Source organism: Cladophialophora yegresii (assembly GCF_000585515.1).
Source record: "Cladophialophora yegresii CBS 114405 chromosome Unknown aczIN-supercont1.2, whole genome shotgun sequence".
NCBI classification, from domain to species: Eukaryota; Fungi; Ascomycota; class Eurotiomycetes; order Chaetothyriales; family Herpotrichiellaceae; genus Cladophialophora; species Cladophialophora yegresii.
Genome location: NW_006913046.1, coordinates 1451756 through 1476236, shown reverse-complemented (window position 1 = coordinate 1476236; position 24481 = coordinate 1451756). Strand labels below are relative to the sequence as shown.

At 50.6% G+C, this 24481-nt stretch overlaps 5 protein-coding genes across 5 annotated transcripts; 1 reads left to right on the top strand and 4 right to left on the bottom strand.

Moving 5' to 3' along the window:
- Positions 1-1708: 1708 nt before the first annotated feature.
- Positions 1709-3181, bottom strand: A1O7_02451 (uncharacterized protein; the record flags this gene model as incomplete). Its single annotated transcript, XM_007756483.1, has 2 exons — positions 1709-2819; positions 2892-3181. 2 exons carry the CDS (start codon positions 3179-3181, stop codon positions 1709-1711), a joined length of 1401 nt encoding a protein of 466 aa, XP_007754673.1.
- Positions 3182-3737: 556 nt separating this feature from the next.
- On the top strand, positions 3738-5648 carry A1O7_02450 (stress-induced-phosphoprotein 1; the record flags this gene model as incomplete). Its single annotated transcript, XM_007756482.1, has 3 exons — positions 3738-3802; positions 3856-5390; positions 5500-5648. 3 exons carry the CDS (start codon positions 3738-3740, stop codon positions 5646-5648), a joined length of 1749 nt encoding a protein of 582 aa, XP_007754672.1.
- Positions 5649-6591: 943 nt separating this feature from the next.
- Positions 6592-9551, bottom strand: A1O7_02449 (uncharacterized protein; the record flags this gene model as incomplete). Its single annotated transcript, XM_007756481.1, has 2 exons — positions 6592-8910; positions 8973-9551. 2 exons carry the CDS (start codon positions 9549-9551, stop codon positions 6592-6594), a joined length of 2898 nt encoding a protein of 965 aa, XP_007754671.1.
- Positions 9552-10528: 977 nt separating this feature from the next.
- A1O7_02448 (uncharacterized protein) lies at positions 10529-11265 on the bottom strand (the record flags this gene model as incomplete). The annotated part of the gene is made up of 2 exons (XM_007756480.1): positions 10529-10819; positions 10900-11265. 2 exons carry the CDS (start codon positions 11263-11265, stop codon positions 10529-10531), a joined length of 657 nt encoding a protein of 218 aa, XP_007754670.1.
- Positions 11266-12074: 809 nt separating this feature from the next.
- Positions 12075-13583, bottom strand: A1O7_02447 (uncharacterized protein; the record flags this gene model as incomplete). Its single annotated transcript, XM_007756479.1, has 1 exon — positions 12075-13583. One exon carries the CDS (start codon positions 13581-13583, stop codon positions 12075-12077), a length of 1509 nt encoding a protein of 502 aa, XP_007754669.1.
- Between the last annotated feature and the right edge of the window lie 10898 nt (positions 13584-24481).

The following is a 24481-nucleotide window of genomic DNA, read 5'->3' as shown; positions in this document are numbered from 1 at the left end:
CAGGGACTTTTTATAAACCTACATGTCTGTTCCTGCAAGCAGAGGTCAAGATAGGCTCGACAGGATGGACGGTGTTGTATTTGGAATGGTCATGCATGAAAGCGTGGAAAAGCCCCCGCCGTGGCTGATTATGGGTATCATACGCGTCTCGCCGATTGATCGATCCCCTGGCCGGGACGATTTGCGTCACCACATGTCAGCGACGAGGGGCACTGAAGCGGGCTCAAGAGGGGTAGTATTTGATTGATTCTGACAGATTTCCATTTTTCGTACAGTAAACGCGATTCGCATTGCCGCTCTGCAAGCCAGAGATACCCGAGTCGAGCAGTTCATTATCCGGCATTGATGCCTGTAAGATCGACACTTTTTAACGTTCGAATGGAACAGCCCGGAACCTGGTGGCTTGTCGTGTGCTTGGTTCGAGCTGGCATGGTCGTGGGAAGTGTAGCTCCTTACCTTCATTCTGACGTTCGCGACGATTTGCTGAGAAATTCCCGGGTCACTAGCGCTGTGTTGGTCGGTTCTCATTTTGAATTCGAGTAGATGGCCATGGGTGACGAGAGACTGCATTTGACATGACTTGGTCTTCCCAGGTGGCCTATCGTCGAGCGAGGCTGTTCTGGAACGCACAACGCTGTATAGGACTCTGCGGTTTCGGGCTCGGATGCACCTCGATATGCCGGCAGCGAGCCTTGTTCTTGAAAGCTTCCTGAATGGCAGGAGCTCCCAATAGCTTGCATCAGCTGACTGCAGAAGCCGTGGACACATAATTTGGAATGGGCCGCCATGTTGGGCCGCACGGGGACACTGCGGCCCACAAAGTACTGTAATATTCTGGTCACAGCGCTCCCTCCGAAGGCCGAAGCAACGAGATTGCGGGTGCGCGGAAGACGGAAGTCGTCTGACGCCAGGTATTCTTCGCAAGCGTTGCTGGTGGCTTCTTCCACGGCAGCGTCTTTGTCAGACCAGCATGGTTGGACCTAAGGCTCAGGGCGGCAAGTCAAGTTCAGATTTATGACTTTCCGCATCGACGTCATTCGAGTCTGAAGTATTCTTCATGATGGGATAAGATGTGAAACTGTTGAATTCTAGTAGGGTCGAGTGGAGGAAAGTAGAACTGGCAAACATGAGGGTTGAGGAACCAAGTTGGGATGGGAAGGTGAACCTCTTATATTATCGTCGAACATGGCCGTTGATTAGTATGTATTTCTTGTCGAGCAACTCCTGACTTCCCGTCCCTGGGAGTAGTGCTCAGCCATTGATAATAGAGCAATCAGATGCTCAAATTGCGACGGCCTTTTTGCAACCACTGAGATACCCATTTGGAACTGCATCCGACAGCCTTGACCGATCAAGCCACCAGGAGCGGCCAATGCAACGAGATACTGTTTTGAGATCGAAGGGTTTATTCGGCGGGTTCTAGCGACGGAGCCCAGAAGCCGTTCGATCGAGTTCAAGTAATTATTTTGTGGTATCTCAATTGATTCTATTATGCTCTGCCGCTACCTCTAAATACGGAGGGCGGAGGCGGGGGTATCGTTGCAGGGCTCCTGTATTTATCCCTCTGAAGTGCAAAGTTCATTCCTCTCAAGTGATCCAGTGACCAAGCCCATGGTGGGTTCGTAAATCTGCCAAAGCTGTCGCGATGCTCTCTCTGTGCACACCTCGCAGCAGCATCTAGCCATGACCAGAGGAGCAGATCGCAATGCTATAAGGGATCCACCTCCTCCAGCTCGACCTCGATACCTGGCCCCCTATCCTTGTTGGCCATGGGTAGCTCCTGCGCCTTGCCCTTCCCTTTATCCACCAAGGGTTTGTCTCTTTCCTTGATTCTCTTCTCCTTTGCCTCCTTCTCCTGATCCGCCTGCTCAAGATTGTCGTACCACTTCGTAAAATACGTGCACGTCACCGCATTGACAGGCCCACCCTCGCCACAAATGTCGAAGACAGGACACCTCATGCAGGGGACCTCACTTGCTCCTCCTGGACCAAGGGCCTCTAGTTCTTCGAGTCGGTAGGCGGCGATCCGGGTCTTTTCGTCGTTGTGCATCTTGCGCTTGGCAATGGAACGCTGCTCCATAAGATCCAGTGGCGTCTTGAAACATCGGTACATTGTTACCGTATTGTTGTCGAAGTTGTCGGCTACTTCGCTGGCTTGGGCCACACGGGAGAGGGTGAAAAGCCGGTCATCGTAGATCATCACCTGCAGCAGCTGGGCAATGGCGTTTTGAGGTAGGGCCGTGGCGGTGATTTTGGACTCGAGGAGGTACCGTGTGATGTCGCGCAGAGTAGGATAACGTGAGTGCCCAGGTTCGAAGGGCTTGTAGGCTTTCGAGGGACCATGCTGCTTGACAGGTTTGGTCTTGTTCTGCCCATCGATAGTTTTTGCGAGTTTGAGCTTATCGTTGCCATGTTCTTCAAAGCCATCGGACGGTCGCCTGCGTTTCTGACCAAGGCTGGTCTCCTCGTGTTCCTCCAGAGTGACCTCCTGCCAGCTGCTCTTGGAGACGTAGGCTTCGATAACGTCAGAAATGGTATCGATCAAGCCTTGGTCAAGAACACCTTCGGAGAACCATGAACCACCGGTCGCGTCTTCCGAGGGTATCAAGCTTGCCGAAATGTACATCTTCCGCTGCGGGTGAGCAACGCTTTTCATCTGCTTGATCAGGTTCCTGGACTCCAGCGCCTTGTACACCTTTTCGACCGTGTTCTGGTGGATGTTGGTCTTGGTCTGGATCTGCTTTGTCCATATTCCCGAGTTCTTTGCGCCTTCGATGACCTGGAGAACGATCGCCTCGTTGCGGCTGAGGCCGGAATAGCTGTGTTCAAAGTAATCAAGTCAGCACTTGTAGCAGGCCCAAGTGCAGGTGGTTTGATGGTGTATTCATTACTTTTTTGCGACTTCTAAGTCGATCAATTCCCAGCCTATAGCACCTCCGGCTCTGTCGTGGAGTCGAAAAAGGGACTTTCTGACCAGGTAGTCCACGGTGGGAAGGAGCACGGTGACATCTGCATTTGGTATCACTGGGGCGCTTAATAGTTCCTGTTGCGAGAAGACGTAGCCTGGGTCGTAGTTCTCCGTGGCCCAGGCATACAGAGCATCGCCGACGAGATTACGGCCACCAGGACCGGACGACGGTCCTGGCGTGGGCGAGGCCGTGGCCTTCTTCGGAGGAGCCATGTTCAAAAATGGCTTGGGGGAGTGTGTGCTACCGGTGAGGATAGAGGTGTGCGAACATCATGGTCATGCAAGAAACCTGCCGACCCAGATGCGATAACGAGATTAGGCCGAGCAACCTGAGTCACCGCGACATGATCAAGAGAATTTGTGGTTGTGCGAGGCATATGGTAGCATGAAATGTCAGTGTAAAAAAGAAGCAGCCCGCTATGGATCCCCGTAAATTTTGGCATAGGCTTGGGCATAGGTAAATAGTGGGGTCGGCGACAGGCAAGGCTGGCGAGGTTGGCAAGGCTGTGACCGTGGCAGCTCCGTGCCCTACACAGTATGCACCAGCTGGTGAGGTGGTCTGTGCGCCGAATTTTCTAGACACTGCAAGTGGCTGCCCGCATCACATCGCGTGGTGCTGTACATCAGGCTGCTTCTCCAACTCTTCACTTTCTATTCACCTGCAGATCATCAGCAGCGACGCTTCTCACCACCGTTTCCCTCGAACTATAGCTTCATAAATACTTACTAAATACCTTCCATCCCTCCCAATCTCATCCTTGTTACGGATATGGCCGACGCTCTCAAGGCAGAGGGCAACAAGGCCTTTGCGGCCAAAGACTTCAAGACCGCAGTGTAAGTTGTCTTTCAACACCGTTTCTAACTCCTCTGCTGACTCTGGTGTGAAGTGAGAAATTCTCCCAGGCCATCGAACTAGACCCTACCAACCACGTCCTCTACTCCAACCGATCCGGCGCATACGCTTCTCTGAAAGACTACCAGGAAGCTCTGGACGACGCAAACAAGACGACAGAGATCAAGCCTGACTGGGCGAAAGGCTGGGGCAGAAAAGGTGCCGCCGCGCACGGGCTGGGTGATCTAGTCGGGGCCAAAGATGCTTTCGAAGAAGCTCTGAAACTCGACCCGTCCAACGCCCAAGCTCAGCAAGGTCTGCAGGCGGTCAATCGGGCCATTGAGGCTGAAGCACGTGCAGATGGAGCAGATCCAATGGGTGGGCTTGGAAACATGTTCAACGACCCTCAACTAATTCAGAAGCTGGCCCAGAATCCCAAGACGGCGAGATATCTAGCAGACCCGCAGTTCATGGGCAAGCTGCAACAACTAGCGAAGAACCCTCAAGACATGGGCCAAGCGCTAGGGGACCCACGGTTCTTGGAGGTTATGGGCGTACTACTGGGCGTCGACATGCAGATGGGAATGCCGCCCGAAGACGGATCCTCCGCAAGGCCAGCTGAAGCAGAAGAAGACGTCCCCATGCCTGACGCCCGCCCTCAATCCAGACCGCCCCCATCAACGGAGAAAAAAGCCCCCGAACCAGAACCCTCAGCCGAGCCCGAGGACGAAGAAGCTATTGCGGCTAAAAAGGCCAAAGAAGAAGCCGACAAAGAAAAGGCTCTCGGCACAGAAAACTACAAGAAACGCAAGTTTGACGAAGCAATTGAACATTACTCTAAAGCTTGGGACCTCCACAAAGATATCACATACCTCACCAATCTCGGCGCCGCCCAATTTGAGAAGGGCGACTACAAAGGCTGCATCGAATCCTGCGAAAAGGCGATCGAAGAAGGTCGCTCCATGCTGGCCGACTTCAAGATCATCGCCAAAGCATTTGGGCGCATCGGTTCCGCGTACGAGAAACTCGGCGACTTACCCAAGGCCATCATCAACTACCAGAAATCCCTGACCGAACACCGCACTCCGGACATCTTGGCAAAATTCAAAGCCGCAGAGAAAGCACAGATCAAAGCCGAAAAGGACGCCTACGTCGACTCCGAAAAAGCAGAAGAAGCCCGTTTACTAGGTGCCGAGAAATTCAAGAACGCAGACTGGCCCGGCGCCGTCGAGGCATATACCGAACTCACCAAGCGCGCGCCTGACGACCCAAGGGGCTACTCGAACCGCGCCGCCGCCCTGATCAAGCTCCTCGCCTTCCCGACCGCGATCCAAGACTGTGACGAAGCCATCCGCCGGGATCCGTCTTTCATCAAAGCCTACCTCCGCAAAGCACAGGCCCTGTTCGGCATGAAGGAATACAATAAGTGCCTTGACGTGTGTACCGAGGCGATGGAGCACGACACCGAAGGCAAGAACGCCCGCGAAATCGAACAGCAGCAACAGAGGGCCCTGGAGGCCATGTATAAGGCCAGGGAGGGCGAGACCGAGGAAGAGACCAGCTCTAGAATTCAGAGGGATCCGGAAATAAGTAAGTACGCCCGACATCCCCTGGTGACAGCCACTTCTCTCGAACCTTTGTAGCCCACCGTAGTTCAAGTATTGTTTGTATGGCGACGTTACTAACTTGTCCTCTGCAGTGCAAATCCTCTCCGACCCAGTCATGCAATCGATCCTGCAACAAGCCAAATCCGACCCCGCGGCACTGAACGAGCACATGAAGAACCCGGGTATTCGGTCTAAGATCCAGAAATTGATCGCCGCAGGTGTTATCCGTGTTGGGAGGTAGGGTAGGCGTCATGGATGACAGACAGGCGGAGGATTGAGCTCCCCTGTGTGCCTGTGGCTTCTTTCGGTACGGCCTTTCAGTAGCGGTCAATCTTGTGCAACTAGGGTACTTACGGTGAAGTGGAGAGATGACTTGCGAGAGAGAGACCTCGAAGGAGAGACGTCATGTCCACGGATGTAGAATCTGCTAATTTAGGACTTAGTATTTCGATCTTGATCCCTCGTAGCCAGCGCGCTTGGACCCTTGGGCCTCGAGTACAAGTATAAGTGAGCAGACCCTTCCTCTAAGCTTTTATTATATCGATCTTGATAGCCGGCGCGTTGAACCTCTTGGGACCCGAGGATTAAGTCAAGTGAGCAGGCCCTCCTTCACGGTTCAAAACGTTCAGGCCCGGTATACTTGGGTGGGAAAACGGGGAGCAAAGAGTCCCGGACAAGCAGGAGCAGGAGGAGGAGCAGGAGTAGGAGGAACAGTGCACGTACGAGGGGAACGGCAAAGCGAGCAAAGCCCTGTAATTCAGCCAGTGAGGCAAAGCAAACGAGCATTCTTGTTCCTTTCAGCGGAGGTTCAAGTATAGTGGTACTCCGTCCTCCGTCCTCCGTAGTCGCACGTCGAATCTAACTCATCCACATCGCTTCGAGCTTGATCGATCGAGTAATAATATACGTATACCGTTTTCCTTGCTTGTACTGTGCTGTATTACTCCGCTCCGTATCTAGAATCCTCGTGGCGCGTATCCTAGCCATCCCTATCTTTTCCTGACCCAATTCAATTGACCCCTATATATAGCCCGCACACGTATTACAGAGGTTGACCTGCTGGACTTACTGTGTTAGTCCTGATCCTGATCCTGATCCTGATCCTGGTACCCCTTCATCATCAAGTCAACGCCATCCTTCCGGGCATAACCACCACTATAGTTGTGTCGCGATACAGCTATACTTTAGTCCTCACTCATATGCGTCAGCTTCTTCGTCAGACCTAACCCCTTGCCATCCTTCATGCTGGGAGCCCCACCAAACCCCTCAGCGGTATATGTTTCGACATCCCTCTCCCTCTTCGCCTGCGCGACCAGCACGCTCGCGCCGATCTGTCGGTCTCGAATCACCTTGACGACTTGCGTGGCCAAGGGCCCTAAGGTACGGGCATCGTCGCGTGCAGAGGAGGGGCCCGCCGATGGGGACAGAACTCCAGACCCGGACACGCCAGTGTCTGCCCCGTCTGCTGCGTAATGCGATCCACGACCAACGATGAGCAGGGACTCTGCGGAAGAGGGCTCAGACACGGCTGTCGTGAGGGCTTCCAAACCGGGGACATCGACGTCGAGGACCGTGACGCGGGCGCTGGATTCGCTGGTCGGGATGCTTGACCGCAATGCGTCGAATTCGTGGTCTGTCGGCGTCTTTAGCGAGCGCACTTTGTTCGAGTCGTGGTGTTTCTTGTCTTCGCTGTCCATGTCGACGTCCGAGTCACCACCGCTCCGGACGTACAGGATCTTGAGATCTACGAGGTCGTTTTTCGCCAGTTGGAGCGCCAGACGCACGGCGAACAGGTCGTCCTCGCTGCCGGATTGGTATAGCGCGATCAGTCTGTATCGTCCGCTGTCTGACAATTTGAAGTGAACTGTCGAGTTCATGTAGTCGCCGCCCAGACTCATGCCTGTGAGCGTCTTGCTGAGTTGACGGTTTGGCCGTTCCACCACTGGGGACTCGGGCTTTGCGTTGGAAGTGTAACTAGGCGTGCACAGGACACTCTTGTCGAGTACGACGCCGACGTGGCACAACGACCTGGCTTTCTCGAACATCTCCGCCGCGAGGGTGGAGAACTGCTTGTTCGCGAGCGCGTCCCCCGGCTTGGTGTCAAACAGGCTGGGATATTCGGACAGAGTACCCGTTTCGGACCAGGGAATCAGGATCAAATCACTGGCCAGGTCTCTTGCCCGTGAAATCAGTGTCCCGGAGAAGGAATAGTCGGGCACGACGGCAATTTGGCCCCCGACCGCGATGTCGCGAGACTGACCGAAGGTACCGAATGCTTTGATGACAGGGTCGCGCCCGGCAAATTCCTCAATCTCAGAGACGCGCATCACGCTGGAGTTTCGTTCCGTCAGCTCCATGAGTCGGAGACCGTGGACTTGTAGTGGGCGCCGCAGCGTCGCGACCGAGCTGAGGGCGTGTGCGTTTTTCATGACGGGCCGCTCGTCTTGAGAGCCGGCTAGCCCGTGCCCAGTGGCGGTGGGTGCCGTTGTGGTGGGCACGTGGGGGGTCTCTGCTAGTTCCGGCTTCTGCGCGAACAGGGACACCATGGTAAACAAGCTGGGCAGGCCGTCTAGGCGGAGGTAGACGAGTATACGTCTGGCAACGTCGGTCTTGCGTAGTATATCCGCCTCGCTGGACTCGGTGTCATCGTCCCCGGCGCGCCGTATTGGGTTCCCATTCCAGTCAATCTTGCCTTGTTTCCAAAGCTCGAGCTTCCGCTGGTACCATGGTGGGTAGAGCCACACCGTGAGCGGGGTGGTCGCGAAGGTGGTGACCACGGCCATTACGACAAAGATTGTGAACGTGCGGGTACTCAGAATCTTGGCCTGCAGACCAATGTTCAGCACAATCAACTCGACCAGACCCTTGCACGACATGAGTACGCCAATGGTGAAGGATTCGCGCCAGACCAGCCCATTCAGCCGCGCAGCCAACGTTCCACCTGCGATTTTGGCAATAAAGGCGATTGCGCAGACACCGACAACGTAAGCCCACGTCAGGCCGTCGTTGAGGAGCCCCAGATTGGTGCTCAAGCCGGACAAGGCAAAGTAGAGAGGTAGGAACAGAACGCTGACGAGATCCTCAATCTTCTCCGTCAGCTTGATGGCGAAGCCTCCTTCATGGGGAAGCAACAGGCCGATGATGAATGCGCCAAAGATGGGGTGAATGCCGATTATGCCCGTGAAAAACGCTGACGCCAGAACAAGGAGGATGGTGAGGGCCACGACAGTCTGTGTTGGTCCATTTGCGAGGCTCCCTGTCCTTCGCAGGAACCACATCATGACAGGTTTGGCCAGAAACACCAGGAAGAGGATATAGCCCACAGCGACTAGCAGAATCCATAGAGCCGCAAGGCCGGCGCCAGAGTTGACGAGGGCGACGCAGAGAGCAAGTAATATCCAGCCGACGACATCGTTACCCACGCCTGCAGAGAGAACGATCACACCGACGGGCGTCCCGAGCAGTTTCAACGACGTCAGAATACGGCACAACACCGGGAAGGCCTAGATGTTGTCAGACACACCAGGTATTGCGGATGGCATGCAGCGCAGTTACGCCAACTTACCGTGATGGCCATGGCAACGCCAATGAAGAGCATATAGACGCCAAAGCTGATAGGGGCCAGGCCTGCGTCACTCCGGAAGTCCCGATACAGGCCCCATGCGATAGCACAGCCGAGACCAAAAGGAATCACCATGCCGAGAGCACCCACGCTCAGGGCAATCCGCCAGTTGCTCGCCAAGAACCGCAAGTCCACCTCCAGGCCGACGAGGAACAAGAACAACACCAAGCCGAGGTTCGCCGCCAAGGTGAACGCCGGCATGGACGCAGTGGGAAAGATGTGCGCCGTGAAACCAGGGATTCTGCCCATGACCGATGGGCCCAGAAGAATGCCCGTGAGGACCTCCGCAATGACCCGGGGTTGGCGGAGCAAGGCTAAAGGCCAATGGATGATGCGGGTCATGATAATGACAATGGCAGCCTGGATGATGAAGAGGATGATGGGATTCTTAGGGTCATAGTGACTCGGATTGACATGTTCGAAGACACCGCCTTGGGGAGTTGCTCGGTTGGCGGCGGAACTGGTGGCTGCTATGGCATTCACCGTCCTGGTGACGAATTCGGTGACGGTAGCGGTAGCCATGTTGGTCGGCGATGGGCAACGACGTTGTCGTCTGTCGAGGACAAGTTACACGCCGGACCAGCCGAAGCAAGTGCAAGATAAAGAATGAGACCAGAGTAGGTTGAAGATAGCGTGCTTATGTCTGATGGTCGCGCAGGTTACGACTGACTTCTAGCTAAACTCGCTTCGGTAGCGGTCAGATGGTTCCACGGACGCCGGAGAGGGCTTGGAGAGGCGCCTTACTGACAATGGAAGTGTCGGCTGGGTGTTCCTTGGTGCTTGGTACACCAATGATGATCATGTAGAAGTGGCCCGGAATCGTATGGTGGGCAGTGAAGCATCGGCCAGCTGATGCTCGAGCAAGACTGGCACAGCAGACAAGAAGTGTTGATCCACCGCCATCTGCCTCGAAAGATCATGCGATGAGCAGGTTCTCGACGGACGCCATGTTTGGACATTCCCCGTGGCTTGTGCCAATGCTGTCCCAAGGCAAGAATCTCGTCACATGCGTCTGCCCCGTCTTGCCGAAAATAACATGGTAGCCTGTCACATTCCTGTCCGTGTCAGCGGTCAAGGGCATCACCAGAGCACGCAGTTCCACTTGAAGGATCTAGATCCTGCACGGTCATCGCTCGGCGTCCAGGGTCCAGCTGGCTCAGGCCGGCCGCCGAAGTTACGGCTGCTCCGTAGTCAAGGTCGAGCAACCATAAGAAGTGAACCATAGAAGACGACGACAACAATCTGGGGGAAGGCTTCTCTTATTCTTTCAAGCTCGCTTATGCCATGCGGGAAAGAACGACAGGCGAAGGCGCAACCTTCGGTGATTCCAATCGCCCTGTGCAAGATCTACGCAGCTCCACGTTCCCTCTGTTCCGTCTAGCCGGGACACTGGAGCATGACAAAAGCCTGGCAGTTCCCTTCTACCCAGCACCAACTTCTACCAAAAAGCTCCAACAGAGCCGACAGAACGAGAAGCTGAGACTTCCATGCTGACGAAGCTAATACTGCGTCCCGTCTGTTCTCTGGCTCTTCCACCCAACGTCCTTTGCCCACGCCAGACTGTTGAACTCGGTCATGGCCATATTGATTTGACTTTGGTCGTCCGTTAGATACAGCAGGTCGATGCCTCTGATCTCTTCGGCGCCTGAACCAACGCCGGTGGCTGCCCAGTAGAACGCTATGCGGCTGCAGTCGTGAAAGATGTCCAGTGTGGTGAGGAGTGCGATGGGAGGTGCTTCCAGTGTGGCCGTGATGAAGGCGTCTTTGCCGGAGAAGGTTGCGTTGCCCAACTATTGGCACCACATGGCATGGTCAGAATGAAACTACAATAGGAGCAATGAGGATCTAAGGAAGGAGATCAAGGATTTACCGAAGTTCCAGCGAGTGAATTGATCGAGTCGCTTGTTCCTAGGAACTCATTGGTTATCAACCTTTGAGCTGTGGAATTCGCAACATTGCGGTCTGCGTGGGTGAGGATGCTCTTCCAGAGCCCAACTATGCTCGTTGCCTGGGTGTCGCTCAGACACGTAGCGACGGCCGGGTCCGACGAGGCCAGAGGAAGGGTCGGCGAAACAGTCACTGTGACGGCCGGAACGGTGATGCTGACAGTCGATGTCACGGCGATGGTATCAACTACAGCTGGACAAAGTCTATTGGCTCTTCCGAAAAGCCCCAGGTAAGTAGCCGAAGTAGGGGACGCGAGGAAAAGAGAGGCAACGATCCCTGTGGCCCACATCGTGGCCGATCAAGAAGAAGTTGGGTAAGAACCTGAAGATCAATGCTAATCAGTCGAGACATCTCCTGGCGGCTATGCGCTTTTATACCGACCCCCATGGTCTCCTTGTGCCAAGGGCGACTGGCCGAATATTCCCAGGTATCTGAGACAATCGAGACCAAACGAGCTTTCTTGTGTCACCGTCTGCCGACATTCTTTTGGAGCACGGAGCTGATTTTGAAAACGACGCACTGGCACGCAAAAAGATGGAATTGGGAAAGTCGAAGCAGATGGGACGTGTGTTGTTGCTGACGACCGTTTTCTGTGTTCAAACAATTGTTTCGTATGTACGGACATAATGGGGACATGATAAGTCATTCCAAAGGGGTATCTATGTATCAGCATCTCCCAACCCCTTACTTCAGCGCCCAATATGCAGACACGACGTCAACGCGGGGAATCGCTCCTGCAGACAGGTGTTTCTCGACCACATCTCACGGAATCGAGGTGACGGCGCGTGGCTTTAGAGTCGAAGGTGTGTCATTTCGAAGCCGGCACACAATCAGCGAGGTCGTTTTGATTTGTGTGCCAGCGGGCTGGCTGTCGAAGGCAGAGCTGAGGGACGCAACGGTGCATGGCCTGAGCGGAGAGGGGTCTGCATGCAGAAGACACAGATGTATGGTTCGGGCCTCCGCCGATGATCGATACCCACGCAGGTACTGTGTAACCACCTCGTACACGAGTCGCTAACATAGCCTAGTCAGAATATGTAGTGGCGGGCAATGCGCAGGCCAGTCCGAAACCCGCAAGACCAGACAAGGACTGATGACTTACCATTGGACCATGGGCACCGAGCCGTCCGGGATAGATGACTTGCACAAGCAACGGAGACTCAGGTTACTTGCGAGGCTATCCATATCGGTGCTCGGTGTTGCGAGATCCGGATCCGTGATCGTTGTTGGCGATGCGTTGTATGAAGCATATTGGCCCTGGTGCAAGGGAGGCGAGGAATGCAGCTGATTGTTGTCCCCCTGCGAGGATGTGGATCGGGAGCGGTCTTGTATGATCGCTCGTAAGACCTGTTGGGCATTACCACTCGGCTCTTCTTCCATCAACGTATCGTCATGAACGTTAGAGCCAAGAATGGGCCGCTTCCTTCGACCCTGTTGTCCGTCGGAACTCCTGTTGTTTGTAAGACTTGACGACGAACCCTGGTACGAGGATTGCCTGGCAGAGTTGGCCGAGGTGGTTGTAGAGTGGGAATCGGTCTTGCAATGACCGTGCAGCCGGCTCGCCTGAGCCTGGGTGGGTTCATCATCCCCACCGCAGGCGAAAGAGTTGCCTTGGCTGTGAAGAAAGTGAAAGTCTTCCTCATCAAAAGAGTCCGGCTCGCTCTCGGATGTCTCGTCTAGGTCCATATCGTCAGACACCTTTGAGATGACTGTTTTGGCGACACCATTCTCGTCAATGGCCAGAGACATAGCCCCCCGCTTCGCGTTCCTACTAGTGCTCAGCGTCCGCGCTACTGGGTCGACCGTTGATTTGAGTGGTGAAGATCGGCCCGGTCTATGCATGTTGTGGTCATGCGGGATGGGAGAATTGCGTCCTCCAACGCTGCCTAGGCTCTGCGGCTTGAAGCCTCGTTCATTACGCACTCCTGTGTGAGTCAGGCTTCTCTTCAGGCCCGGTCTGCCATCCTTCTTTGGAGAGACTGGGCGTCTCAAGGCTTCCATAACAGAGCGCGTAATGGACGGCTTCCTTGAATCTCCTCGTCGCAGTCTCTTGCTTTCCTCTTCTCGCTTCGACTCTTCAATTTGATGTGCATAAGCCGGCCGTTCAGGGCCCAGGTGTTGTGGGAAACGGCTCGAATATTGGTCACCGGTCCCAAACCTTCGTGCCGGTGAGCTCAAGAACATGCTTGGGTTTTCCATCTGCGGCGCAGGAACTCTCGGCGATGTTGTGAATGGGGCTGGGAAGGCAGATGTGTCATTGTGGGAGTAACTGGCTGAACGAGGCAGGGCAGGTAACTCGTAAGGCCGCTCCTCCAAGGGCGGATTTGTGGCCGCAAGACTGGGTAGGACTGTGGATGAGGAGGTGAATGGAGGGGTAGCTGTCACTGGGCTGAATTGGAAGTGATCTTGATATGGCTGGCAGAAAGAAGGGTCCTGAAAGTCGACATTTGAAGGATCCCAGAAGAACCTTTGATTGGAATAGGCCGGCGCTGTGGCCGGGCCGGCCGAGAACTGGGTGGCATAAATGTCCGGTGAAAGCTGAAGGGTTGGGAACAGGCCTGGGGATGGGTGTTGCAGATATCTGCCAGGAGTCTCCGGAGGCCCCATTGGGGGTCTTTGATTCGAAGCCATGACAAGTCTCGCAAAATACGGGGTGTCTATGTCCTTGTCGATGTAATTGCACGACCACAGAGCTGCCACGATGGTCTTGATAGGTCACAGCGCGGTCTTCACACCAGCCCTATGCTGATGTATATGTCCAATTTTCAGCCTTGTGTCTTCAGCTTCTGTGTCATTCCTGTGCCAATTGCCTCTTTGCTCGTCTCTTGCTGCCTGATGCCCCTCCTGTCAAGGATATGTCGTTGGATTTTCGAAGGGAGTTCGGAGCGATATGACGTCCCGTCCTCGAGTCTATCTCTAGTATCGTACAGGACCCTCGCAGGCAGACCAGTCCTATATCAGTTCGTCAGCAGGGCCTTTGTGCGGTCGAGCAACAATACCTTTGCCGTCCGTCGCCCTTAGCCCTCGACTAAGCGGTCCAGGCAAACGTGCCCTTGTAATTCTAGGTCTCCTCCACCACCACCGATATCCAGGCCCGGGAGCGTTTCGTCAAGGTCCCGCCTCTGTCAATCGTGTTTGACCGTCACTTTTGGTTCACTTTCGCCGGGCCGTCTGCGCTGCCTCCACCGTGGGAATTCTTAGCGGGCTCGAGGAAAGGTTGTATCGCAATTTGAGAAGAGGTCCGTCCGCAGGTGCTGGAATGCTTCAATAAATTCGAAACACCGTGCTATGTCAGGCCAACATTGCAACTATCTAGACCACGACGATAAGGAAAACTTTGGGGGTCTATCCCCTTGATACTCGGTACATTGAGACTCATTTAGAGGATCTGAGACATCGAATACATGATTGGGTAGACAGAGCCGGGCGGGAAGTCGTGAGTACGGAAGCCGCCAATGTTGAGCTGAGATAGAACGAAGTGGGATGCTGGATTGTGCATGGAAAGTCAAAAAGTTTGCAGTCCTGACAGGGACCAGGGACAGGCATGGAGCAAGAACACGGGCTCTAAGATGAGAAGCCGTCTGTACGGAGTATTGGCATGGAATATCATCGATGGTGGAGTTCGGCGTGCAATATGCGAAGGGAGAAGCGGCTCCAGCACATTTTTGGCAAGCCTCCAAAGGTTCAGCGGCGTAAATAGCCAGGACTTGGATGCCAGTCAATTGGGAAGGGATAGTCGCGGGCACGCGAGAATGGAGCTCGGACGAACCAACTGCATGGGTGCCGTACGGAGTAGTTCGCAAGTCCCTCGCACGAGTCACCAGTGAGCCGGCTTGAAAAGGGCAGTGAGGAGCGCGGCATGCGGTAACTCAGGTACACAGTATTTCTTCGTGGCCAGGCAATCCCAGGCAATCCCAGGCACTCCGCCCCCCGGTGCCTGTACTTGCTTGGTGCTGTGGTACTGTAGGTGCGGTGCACGGGTGTGCCTGAACGAGCCCGTGGCATGCCTAAGCCAAGTCCCTGCCGCTTCTCCTCTCTGTTCTCTGCCTGTGCCTGCTTACTCCGTACAGGAAACCTATCTGGTGCTTGTCTTCATTCCCACCGTCGCTAGAATTTTCCCCAACTTTCCCTGAGTGGCTTTTCCAATTTCCGCACTGCCAGCTCAGTGGATAGCCATGGTTGCCGATCCGAAGGCTATCGATATGCCCCGGTCGCGGCAGGGTCTCTCCTATCGACCATGATGAAATGCCACGATTTTACAGAACTCGCTTGGAAGCCACATCCGCACACTTCACCTAGTGAAGTTCACTCCTCGACATCGTGGAATTGTGGTAACGGTCTTGCACTGGGAGCTTTTCTGATCGTCAGGGCCCTGAGGAGCTTTGCCAGATTCCTGCGTTGTCAGATCTGGGGTGATGGGACTCCGGAAGCCGGAAGTGCCTGAACGACATCAGCACAAGTGGCTCATTCACATGCATGATGCGAGTAAAGTTGACGATTATGGCTCCACCGTACCCCAGGGGAGGCGGTTGGTGGGCTCGGAAGGGACTTTAGGGTTTGCGAGATGCTTCCTGGCCGCCTCCTGCTTGTTTGAGTATGAACCATGTTCATCGTCTTCCAGCCATCAGCCATTTGTTTGTTTTGTCAGCACGGCCAGGGACGCTCACGATGCTTGCGTCCGCCGTCGACGCTCGGTATCGATGCTCTGTTGCCACCTTGGTGCGCAATTGTTCTCAGCTGTCTCAGGGTTCCTGGATGAAAAGCGACAATTCAGACGGTTTCAGTAGCTCGACCTAGAAGGATGAAATCCAGTCTGCAGCGCTTCCGAAGCAATCCAGGCAGATCGACTAGATCCGAAAGACGGCGTACACACTAAGGACCTTGACAAGCGTCTCCGGTAGACATCCAGTATGGTGGGTTCATGTGTTAGGGTGACTTGCAACATGTACTTCGGCATTTTCCTCCGCCACAACCCGTATATGATATTTCTGCTACTCTCACTGCATTCGTTAACGCTGCGGTTGGCAGGCTGAGCTCGTCGCTGCGGGCAGCCAACTGGACCTGGGAAGACGTCCGCCTGCTCTGCACGATCATGGTTTGCTCAGCTGTTTCAGCGATCTTTGAACGTGCTAAGCTCGGTGATCGTCTTTGGAGACCGGCATCCCCCAGCACGTCCCGCAAGGCTGCGATGGGCTATTCGTTCATGGCAGCTGTCACTCCGGCGGACAGCCGTCACCGCGCGTTTAGGAGCATCTCACCTCATCCGGCTTTCATCCGGCGGCTTCGCTTAGACGCATATCCATCAACCCCCGACAGGGCTTGTCGGATGCCAGAGCAAATAGTCCGAAGCTGGCTCCATCCCGCAAGTCCGATATCTCGGAGCATAGCGGATGGTATCGACCGTAAGGTGCATCAAAAGCCTTCGACAACCACCACCACCACCACGGGCAGGTAGGTGCGATCAATATCCATGCCGATGCGGAAAGACCTCAGCGGGGGACGCCCGGACCCCAAAATACAGCGTGGACAAGACAAATTGCTGGAGTCGTTGGTGCGGAGGACCCTGCAGGCTTCCGCCGATGAGTGGCTGGTACGTACCTCTTTGACGGCTCGGTTGACGGGGACGTCAACGACGGGACGGCCCTAGATTCACACAGTTCCTTGATCACGTTCATCCGAATGCGAAGCTGGCCCTTACCTTGTTTGATTGGGCGCAGACTGGATCTCTCGAAGAGGCAGGGACCGAAGTGTTCGGCAGCTCCAAACAGCGGTGCGAAATTAGTGCCTCCACATGCACCTCGACATATCTTCAGGTCGATACCTCTTGCGGTGGATATCTTTCAGATCTCGCATCTCGACCAGTCCGGCAATTAACCACCGGAGCACTGGATATCTACCATGCATACCGGCATGGATAGATGATTCCGACCAAGTCATACTTTGCTTCAAAATGATAATGCTTTGGCACGGACAGCGGCCATCCGGCCTGCCCAAAATTGGCAGCGACCAAAGCCCGAGACTGGAAAGGCAGAAGCGGTACTGTGAGTCGATTAGAAAATGCGAGTTTCGTGCCGAAGTGTTGACTACAGCATCATGAGCCATTCGACGTGGCAACGGGCGTTCCGGAAGTTCAAGTCACCGCAGACATATCGTGGCATTGCTGGACCAAGCTCGATCAAATCGTTAGTCACGGTAGGAGGATAGGTCGTCCAGCGTCCACTCGCTTATCTTGTGCATTCTGTACTCCAAGCGAATCATAGACTGCTTTCTTATGCCCATTTACTAATTCAATCAGCCCCCCTTCCTCACCCCCCCGCCTCCCCTCCCCCCTCCCTGCCGGGGGCCCGTGACTGTCGATGTCACTTGGCGTCGAACCAATTGCCCTGTGTCGAAATCCAATACCAAACTGCAAAGTCCCATCGAGCCAGGACACCACACTACTGGTCCATGGGGAGTGCTGGCTCGCTGGCTCGCTGCCTGGCCTGTAGCCATGCCAAATATATCCTATCATACATCGCAATGTGCCTGTTTCTTTTCTTTCGGCTTTGGCGATCGAGGCTGAAGCTGACCGGCCGATGTACTTCGCTTTGGCAGCTTTCTCCCTGTTCCCACGCTGGGGAAGCATACTTGTCATCTTGCTTGACCTCCCATGTGGTTCCGATGTAGATACGCGGTTTGGAACCGACGGCGCTTGGAGATCCGTACTACGCACATTCGCCACATTGCCACATTGGGTTGTGAGCCGGTGCCCTGCAATTTTTAGCGTGCAGGAGACGCCGGGTTCTTCGTCGTCACTCAGCCTCCTGCCCAATGCGGAATTTCTGTTGCAGAATTTTCCCAAAGCCGCAGTGCACCGTCATCATCGTGTAGAACTCACAGTCTCAATTGCGATTGTTGATCATAACGTCTGAGGGCGAACAGGAAGATGGATTCCTCGTACGAGTACTCCGTAGTCCGGACTGGATTAAAAGTAGTGCATGTGACCCAGAAACTGACCGACTACCGGTGAGTGTCTCTATTCGGAGGACATGACGAATTCAGAAGCGCCCTGGTGCGCCTGGCTCGCCTGGGTAACTTACAGTACTTGGCTCGTACAGTGCGCATCTAGTTACCTACTTAGGCCGACCCTGCATACAAAAGTAGTATGCCCTGCACTTTTAGCGCGGAGGAAGGGCCTCGAAGACACCATGGGGGAAACTGTCTGTTAGTACCTGAGATGGTGAGTTGTCGCGTTCCACGTAGGTAGGGATACCCTCACTCTTCTTGCGTCTCGGAGGCCTCGCTCCGCGGCAAAAATGCAGGGCTTCTCTCGACGGAGACGTTGATGAACAGGAAACAGTAGAACCCTCCCCCGTCATTCTGATGGAAAGGGCAGAGACTGCTGAGCACAACAACAGACTTGATTTCTCCCTGCAAGTCAAAATTGACGGGCAGTGAGGTAGCGAAGGGAGCGAGGCAGACACTGATCTCGTCGTTCTTGCCTCGTCTGACTACTCGTAACCAGGCTGCAGACCAGTTGATCCTCGGACACTAACAGCTTTCAGTCGCATTACGAGCACACGGTCCGACAACTGTAGTGGGAGAGAGCGCGGGTGAGGCGAGGCTGAGGTGTGGCATTTACTATGTACCTCTCACTTAGCACCGGGTCGCGCTCCTTGCTACTGTTGTATGCAGTGCGGCACACGAGCCGGAAAGGTCGCAAGATGCCTTGTATGAGGGAGGCGAGCTTGTCAAGGCAATGCCCAACTTCAACTAAGCAATGCTGAAGTACTTGGCCGTTGCCGGTGGACGCCAATTGTGGTTGAGCTCCCCGACATTAACATGGACTTTGGTGGCTTGCTCACGCTTGCCCTGCAATTTTAGCTCTCGTGAGGAGAACGTCCTTGTTAAGAATTGCCTCCGCGCAGCGTGTATGAGGACACGTGAGCACACAGGTAACCCTCGGGGTTCTTGAGTATCGGGGGTAGAGCAGAGGTCAATGTTGAATAGATCGTCAGACGGGACACAGCACTTGTACTGTATCTCCTTGAGCGCAATGTTAACTGAAGTTGACTACACCTCCTATAGAAGTGTATCTAGCTGTGACTATATATACAGGTAATTTTCCTATCTAGGAAAGTCTGGGCGTTGCATGGTTGCCTCCGTTGCGGCCCCATACCCTGCAACGATACAACATATACAACGGCTTATTTCCTTTTTAGGGTATCACGTGACCCGAGTCAGCCTTACTAACGAGGCTGACTTCCTCACTTAACCTTCCCTTCTATACTAGGCCCGGCAGGCCGTATAAAGGTCGGCTCGTAACACTTTCCCCTCCTTAGCTTATTCGTTATTCGCAATATACTTAAGGTAGGCTACAGCCCTCCTTTATTATTATCTATTATCTCCTCTTCGCTTATAGCTAACTATACAGGCTTTTAGAGTACATAAGTCGAACCCTAAACCTCCTAAGTCTTCTAAACCTATCGTCCCCTAGCAGCAGCGTTAAAACGAGATTACTAATTATATTGAATTTATTAAAAAGACTAAGGCTATAGTGTCCTATACCGAGTATATAAACTATAGTAAAGTGTATTTCTACTTAAGGGAGCAGAGTATAAAGTACGCGGCGTATCTTCGACATTAAAGAGAGTGTAACGGAACATTTTCCGTAGAGGAGCTCCGGAAGATAGGAGAGTAAAAGAAATAACTATCGGCTAAGTTAAGGGCTAAGAGGCGCGAGATCGCGCGTCTTCGAAAAACATTAGTGGATGCCCGCCGATCCCTAGCGGCGTTAAAGTATAAGATGGCTAAGGTGGAGGAGGAAGACTCCTCCTTATAGGACTCTATTACGAAGCTAGACGAGGTGTCTAGTAATATATTAAAACGAGAGATAATGGCGCTAAGTGCCTTTAATAAGGCACTAGCCCGGGCTAAGGTGGCTTTAGCCGAGCTTAACTTCGTCTAACAGAATGCGCCCCTAACCGAGTCAGTTAACTAGAATAAGATCCTAAACTTCGAAGGTAGCAGCTAGCTAGCGGCTGGCTAGCTTCTTATGCCCTTATTCTAGTAGTATTATCTAATAAGGTCCGCGGGTAGGTTTTCCCTAGGTTCCCACGTGTTTTCACTATCCTCATACCCTAACTATTTAATTAGGTATTGTTGTCGGCGTTTAGTTCCTCGGTAGTCCACGATTCGTTCCACGTCGTACAGCGGTTCTTATATTTCCTCGTAGATTAGGACTAGTCCTGGCGTGGTGTTCTAGGGTGCTTTTTTAAGTAGTGATTTATAGAATACTAAGTAGATGTTTATACCCGCTGGCAATTCCATCTTAAATATTACTAGTCCTAGTTTCTTTTTAATTCTATATAGTCCGATCTTAGTGTAATCTAGCTTATTATTTAGCCTTTATATTTTAATGTTTTTTCGTAGGATGTAGACTTTCTCCCCTTCCTAAAAATCTAGTCCCTTAAATCTTTTCTTATTTACATATTTTATTATTTTTTATAATATTTTATATAGTTCTAATTTTATTATTTTATATAGTAATTATAACTTCTTAACCGAGATTTTCGCTTTTTCCGCTATTAGTCGTAGTCCTCTCGCGTCTTTTTTAATATTTAGGTATTTTCCGTAGTTTACGTAGAATAATAATATCCTTATTATAGTTTTTAAGTTGTTATATACGAACTATACGATTAGTAGTAGTTCTACCCAGTTATTTTATTAATAGTTGACGTAGCACCGTAGGTATTATTTAAGTGTTTAGTTAATCCGTTCTATTTGTCCGTCTGTCTATAGATGATATGCCGTGGACAGTTTTTAGTGTATTCCCGTTAGATTTATTAGTAATTACTAAAACTGCGATATAAATAGTTTATCCCTATCGGATATAATTTCCTTTAGTGTTCCGTGTTGCGTAACGATTATCTTCGTAAAAGCGTATACCAGTTCCTCTACTATACTTAATTCCTTCTAGGGTATAAAGTAAGCGTATTTCGTAAGTGTATCCGTAATCACGATAATACTATCGTATTCTATCTTTATAAGTAGCTCTCTAGACTATAGTAGTTTAATAATAAAGTCTAGTACAATTCGGGCCTATAACTCGTCTTTAAGTTCCGCTGTTTATAATAGCCCGTATAGCTTATATCGTGCATATTTCGCTTTTATATATATATTACATTCTTTAATATGCTCCTTAACATCTTTCCTTAGTCCCTTCTAGATGAAGTCTCTTGTAACTAGTTTAATAGTCTTATTCACCCCTAGATGTCCTGCTAACTTATCTTCGTATTGTCCTTTAATGATTTCTTTCTTTTATTTATTAGTTAGCTCGACGTCTATAATAGCCAGCGTATTTATAAGTAATATTCGGTACGTAAGTTAGTTATCTTCCCACTTAAGGATAGCGGCCGGTTTTAGGTGTAAGTTTTCTTTATAGTCTGATCTTCTACTTAGAGCGTCCGCCCTTCCGTTCTCTATTCCGCGCACATAGTTTATCTTAAACCAGTATACCGAGAGCGTCTCGGCCCATCGTACCTGTCGTCTAGTCAACTGCTTCGTGGTTGTCCAGTATAGTAAGTTCTTATAGTCCGAGTAGATCTATACAGGGTACTTAGGTCCTTTAAGGTAAACTCTCCATTCGTGTAGTGCTTCGACTATCGCTAGTAGTTCTTTATCGTATATATCGTAATTTATTTCTAGTCCAGTTATCTTTCTAGAGTAGTATATAATTAGTCTCGCTCGTCCGTCGTTATCCTTTTATATAAGGCAGGCTCCGATAGTATAGTCTGATATATCTATTTTAAGTGTGATCTCTTTATCTAGATTAAAGATTACTAAGATAAGTACCGATATAAGTCGGTCCTTAATGTCCTTAAAGGCTCTCTTATAATCTTAGTTAAAGTTATACGTAGTATCCTTCTTTATTAGTACTAATAAAGGTACTACTATCTTTAAGAAGTCTTTAATAAACTTCCGATAGTAGTTTATAAATCTAAGTACCGCTTATACTTCCTTAACATTAATCGGTTCAAGCTAGTCTCGTACTACCTCGACCTTCTTTAGGTCTAGTTATAGTCCCTTAGTTAACACTATATAGCCTAAGAAAGCTATATTATCTTTATAGAACTCGCATTTACTAAGTTTAATCGGGAGCTGTTTCTCTTATAATCGTTATAGTACCTTTCGTATATATTTCACATATTCTTCGTACATTTTCGAGAAGATCAGGACGTCGTCGAGGTACGCTACCACGAAGTTATCCAAGAAGTCCTTTAACGTGTCGTTAATTAAGCTTTAAAATGAGGCGGGGGCATTAGTTAGTCTAAAGGGCATCACCTAATACTCCTAGAGTCCCTATCTGGTTCTGAAAGCCGTTTTCCATTCCTCTCCTTTCTTTATTTATACTCGGTAATAGGCGTCCCTAATGTCGAGCGCCGAGAAGTATTTAGCTCTAAGGAGTCGATCTTATATATCGTCGATTTATAGAAGTGGATATCTATTCTTAATCGTAATCTCGTTAAGTAGTTAGAAGTCGATATAAGGGCGTAGTCCTCTATCTTTTTTAGGTGCGAAAAGCACTCTATAGGAAATGGGTGACGTTAATTTATATATAAAGCCTTTTACTTCGAGCTTCTCTACGTAATCTTTAAGGAATTCTTCTTCCTTCTAGAATAGCCTTCTTAGCCATCCTATATATCGGGGCTCCTTACCCTCCTAAATTAGTATTTTATAATCCTATAGCTTGTATTCTAGTAGCGCTGCTAATCCTTCGCGCTCTTTAAAGATATCTTTAAAGTCTTTATATTCCGGGGGAATCTCTATAACACTAGAGCCAGCTAGTGTATTTCTTTCCTACAGTCGCACTATTATCACTCTTTCCTCGATAGGGGCCTTTAGAGGTGATCGATCTCCCTTTTTCTTATTCGTACTGCATAACGAAAATATAATTTTCCTTTTTTACTAATCGATATAGGGGTTATAGTCATAAAGCTATATTATACTTAGCACGACATCGTATATTAGGATCTTAGTGATGTCGAGGGTAATCGTCTCTTTATATTGTCCGATTATAAAGGCTATATCTCGAAGCTCTTCTTATACTATCCTAGCCGTCCTACCATCAGCCATTAATAGGGTATAGGGTAGTAGTTTCTTTTATTAATACCTAGCTAGTCACTTAGCTATTTCTTTACTAATATAGTTACCATTAGCGCCACTGTCGATTATAACTCTAATATCGACTCTAGCGAGCTGTGCCTTAAAGACGAGATGCTCTTTCCGGATATCTAACAGGATTAAGTATAATCTAGTAGTTGTCTAAGACAACTTTAGCAACTAATCTAGCCTCTTTAGGTTAGTATCTATAAGTTTTTTAGTAGGTATCGGTGGGGCTATAGATCTTATTAATAATCTCTATTCTCGCAGTCTAGTAGTAGACTATATTAATCTAGTGTTAGTGCGATATCATTATAATCTAGGTTAATATTATAAATGTAAAGGTGCGCTTCTTCTTTATATCTATAGCTGTAATCGCAATACGTAAAGTATTCAGCGATATAGTCTACGGTAGATCGCTTATCTATAACGGCTTTAACTATATCCGAGTTATATAACAGTCCCGTAACCATGTTAAGTTCCTGTTTAGGGAAATAGAGGTGTAAATATCGTCTCTATATACATTCTTATCGTTTATATATCAGGTTTCGTTATATTATCTTATTATATGTGTGTAATAGTATGGCCGTGTATAGGTATTCCGGGTTAATATTAAATAAGTATACATATGCCGTATAGTAGTGCTTACAGGCGGTGTCGCAATATGCAAAATATTCTGCAATATATTCGTCGTTGCCTCGCTTATCGACTATAGTTTCTACAGTGCCTAGTATTTCTACCATTATATTGATGCTATTCCCTTATCGGCGCCTTTCTAGGATCTATTCTAATTACCCCGGGGGTTGCTTAATCTATACCGTGGTTAGCTATATATTTTAGTATATATAAAAGTTCTCTTTATCTTTATAATCCGGGTTTATACAGTAACTAAACTAGATCTTCTTTATATACTTCCGTAGTTCTATTTCAGGATCGAATATAAGGTAATAATATTAAGTTTCTTCCTTATAATCGTCTTATCGGCATAACTCCTTATACTACTAGTTAGTAATAATTATAAGATAGTATAGCGACTATCTTAGTATAACCGCTATTCGATTTACTTAGTCGTCCTAGTCTATTATCGGCATACTGTTATCGTCGTCTCCGGACTCGATCCTTTAGTCCGGTTTCTATTCTTCTAGGGCTTCTTCCGTGCCCATTATTCTAAGACTAGTATCGGGTATCTCGATAAGTTCGATTCGTTTATCACTTCCCTAATAGAAATGCATCCTAGTTTCTTCGTATTCCGCATTGCGATAGATTAAGAACGTCAGGACATATAGCGTCTTTTCTTTTTCTTAATTTGCGTTAAACACTATATAGGTGCACTAGGTTCCCTTTTAGCAGCTAGGGTTATAACC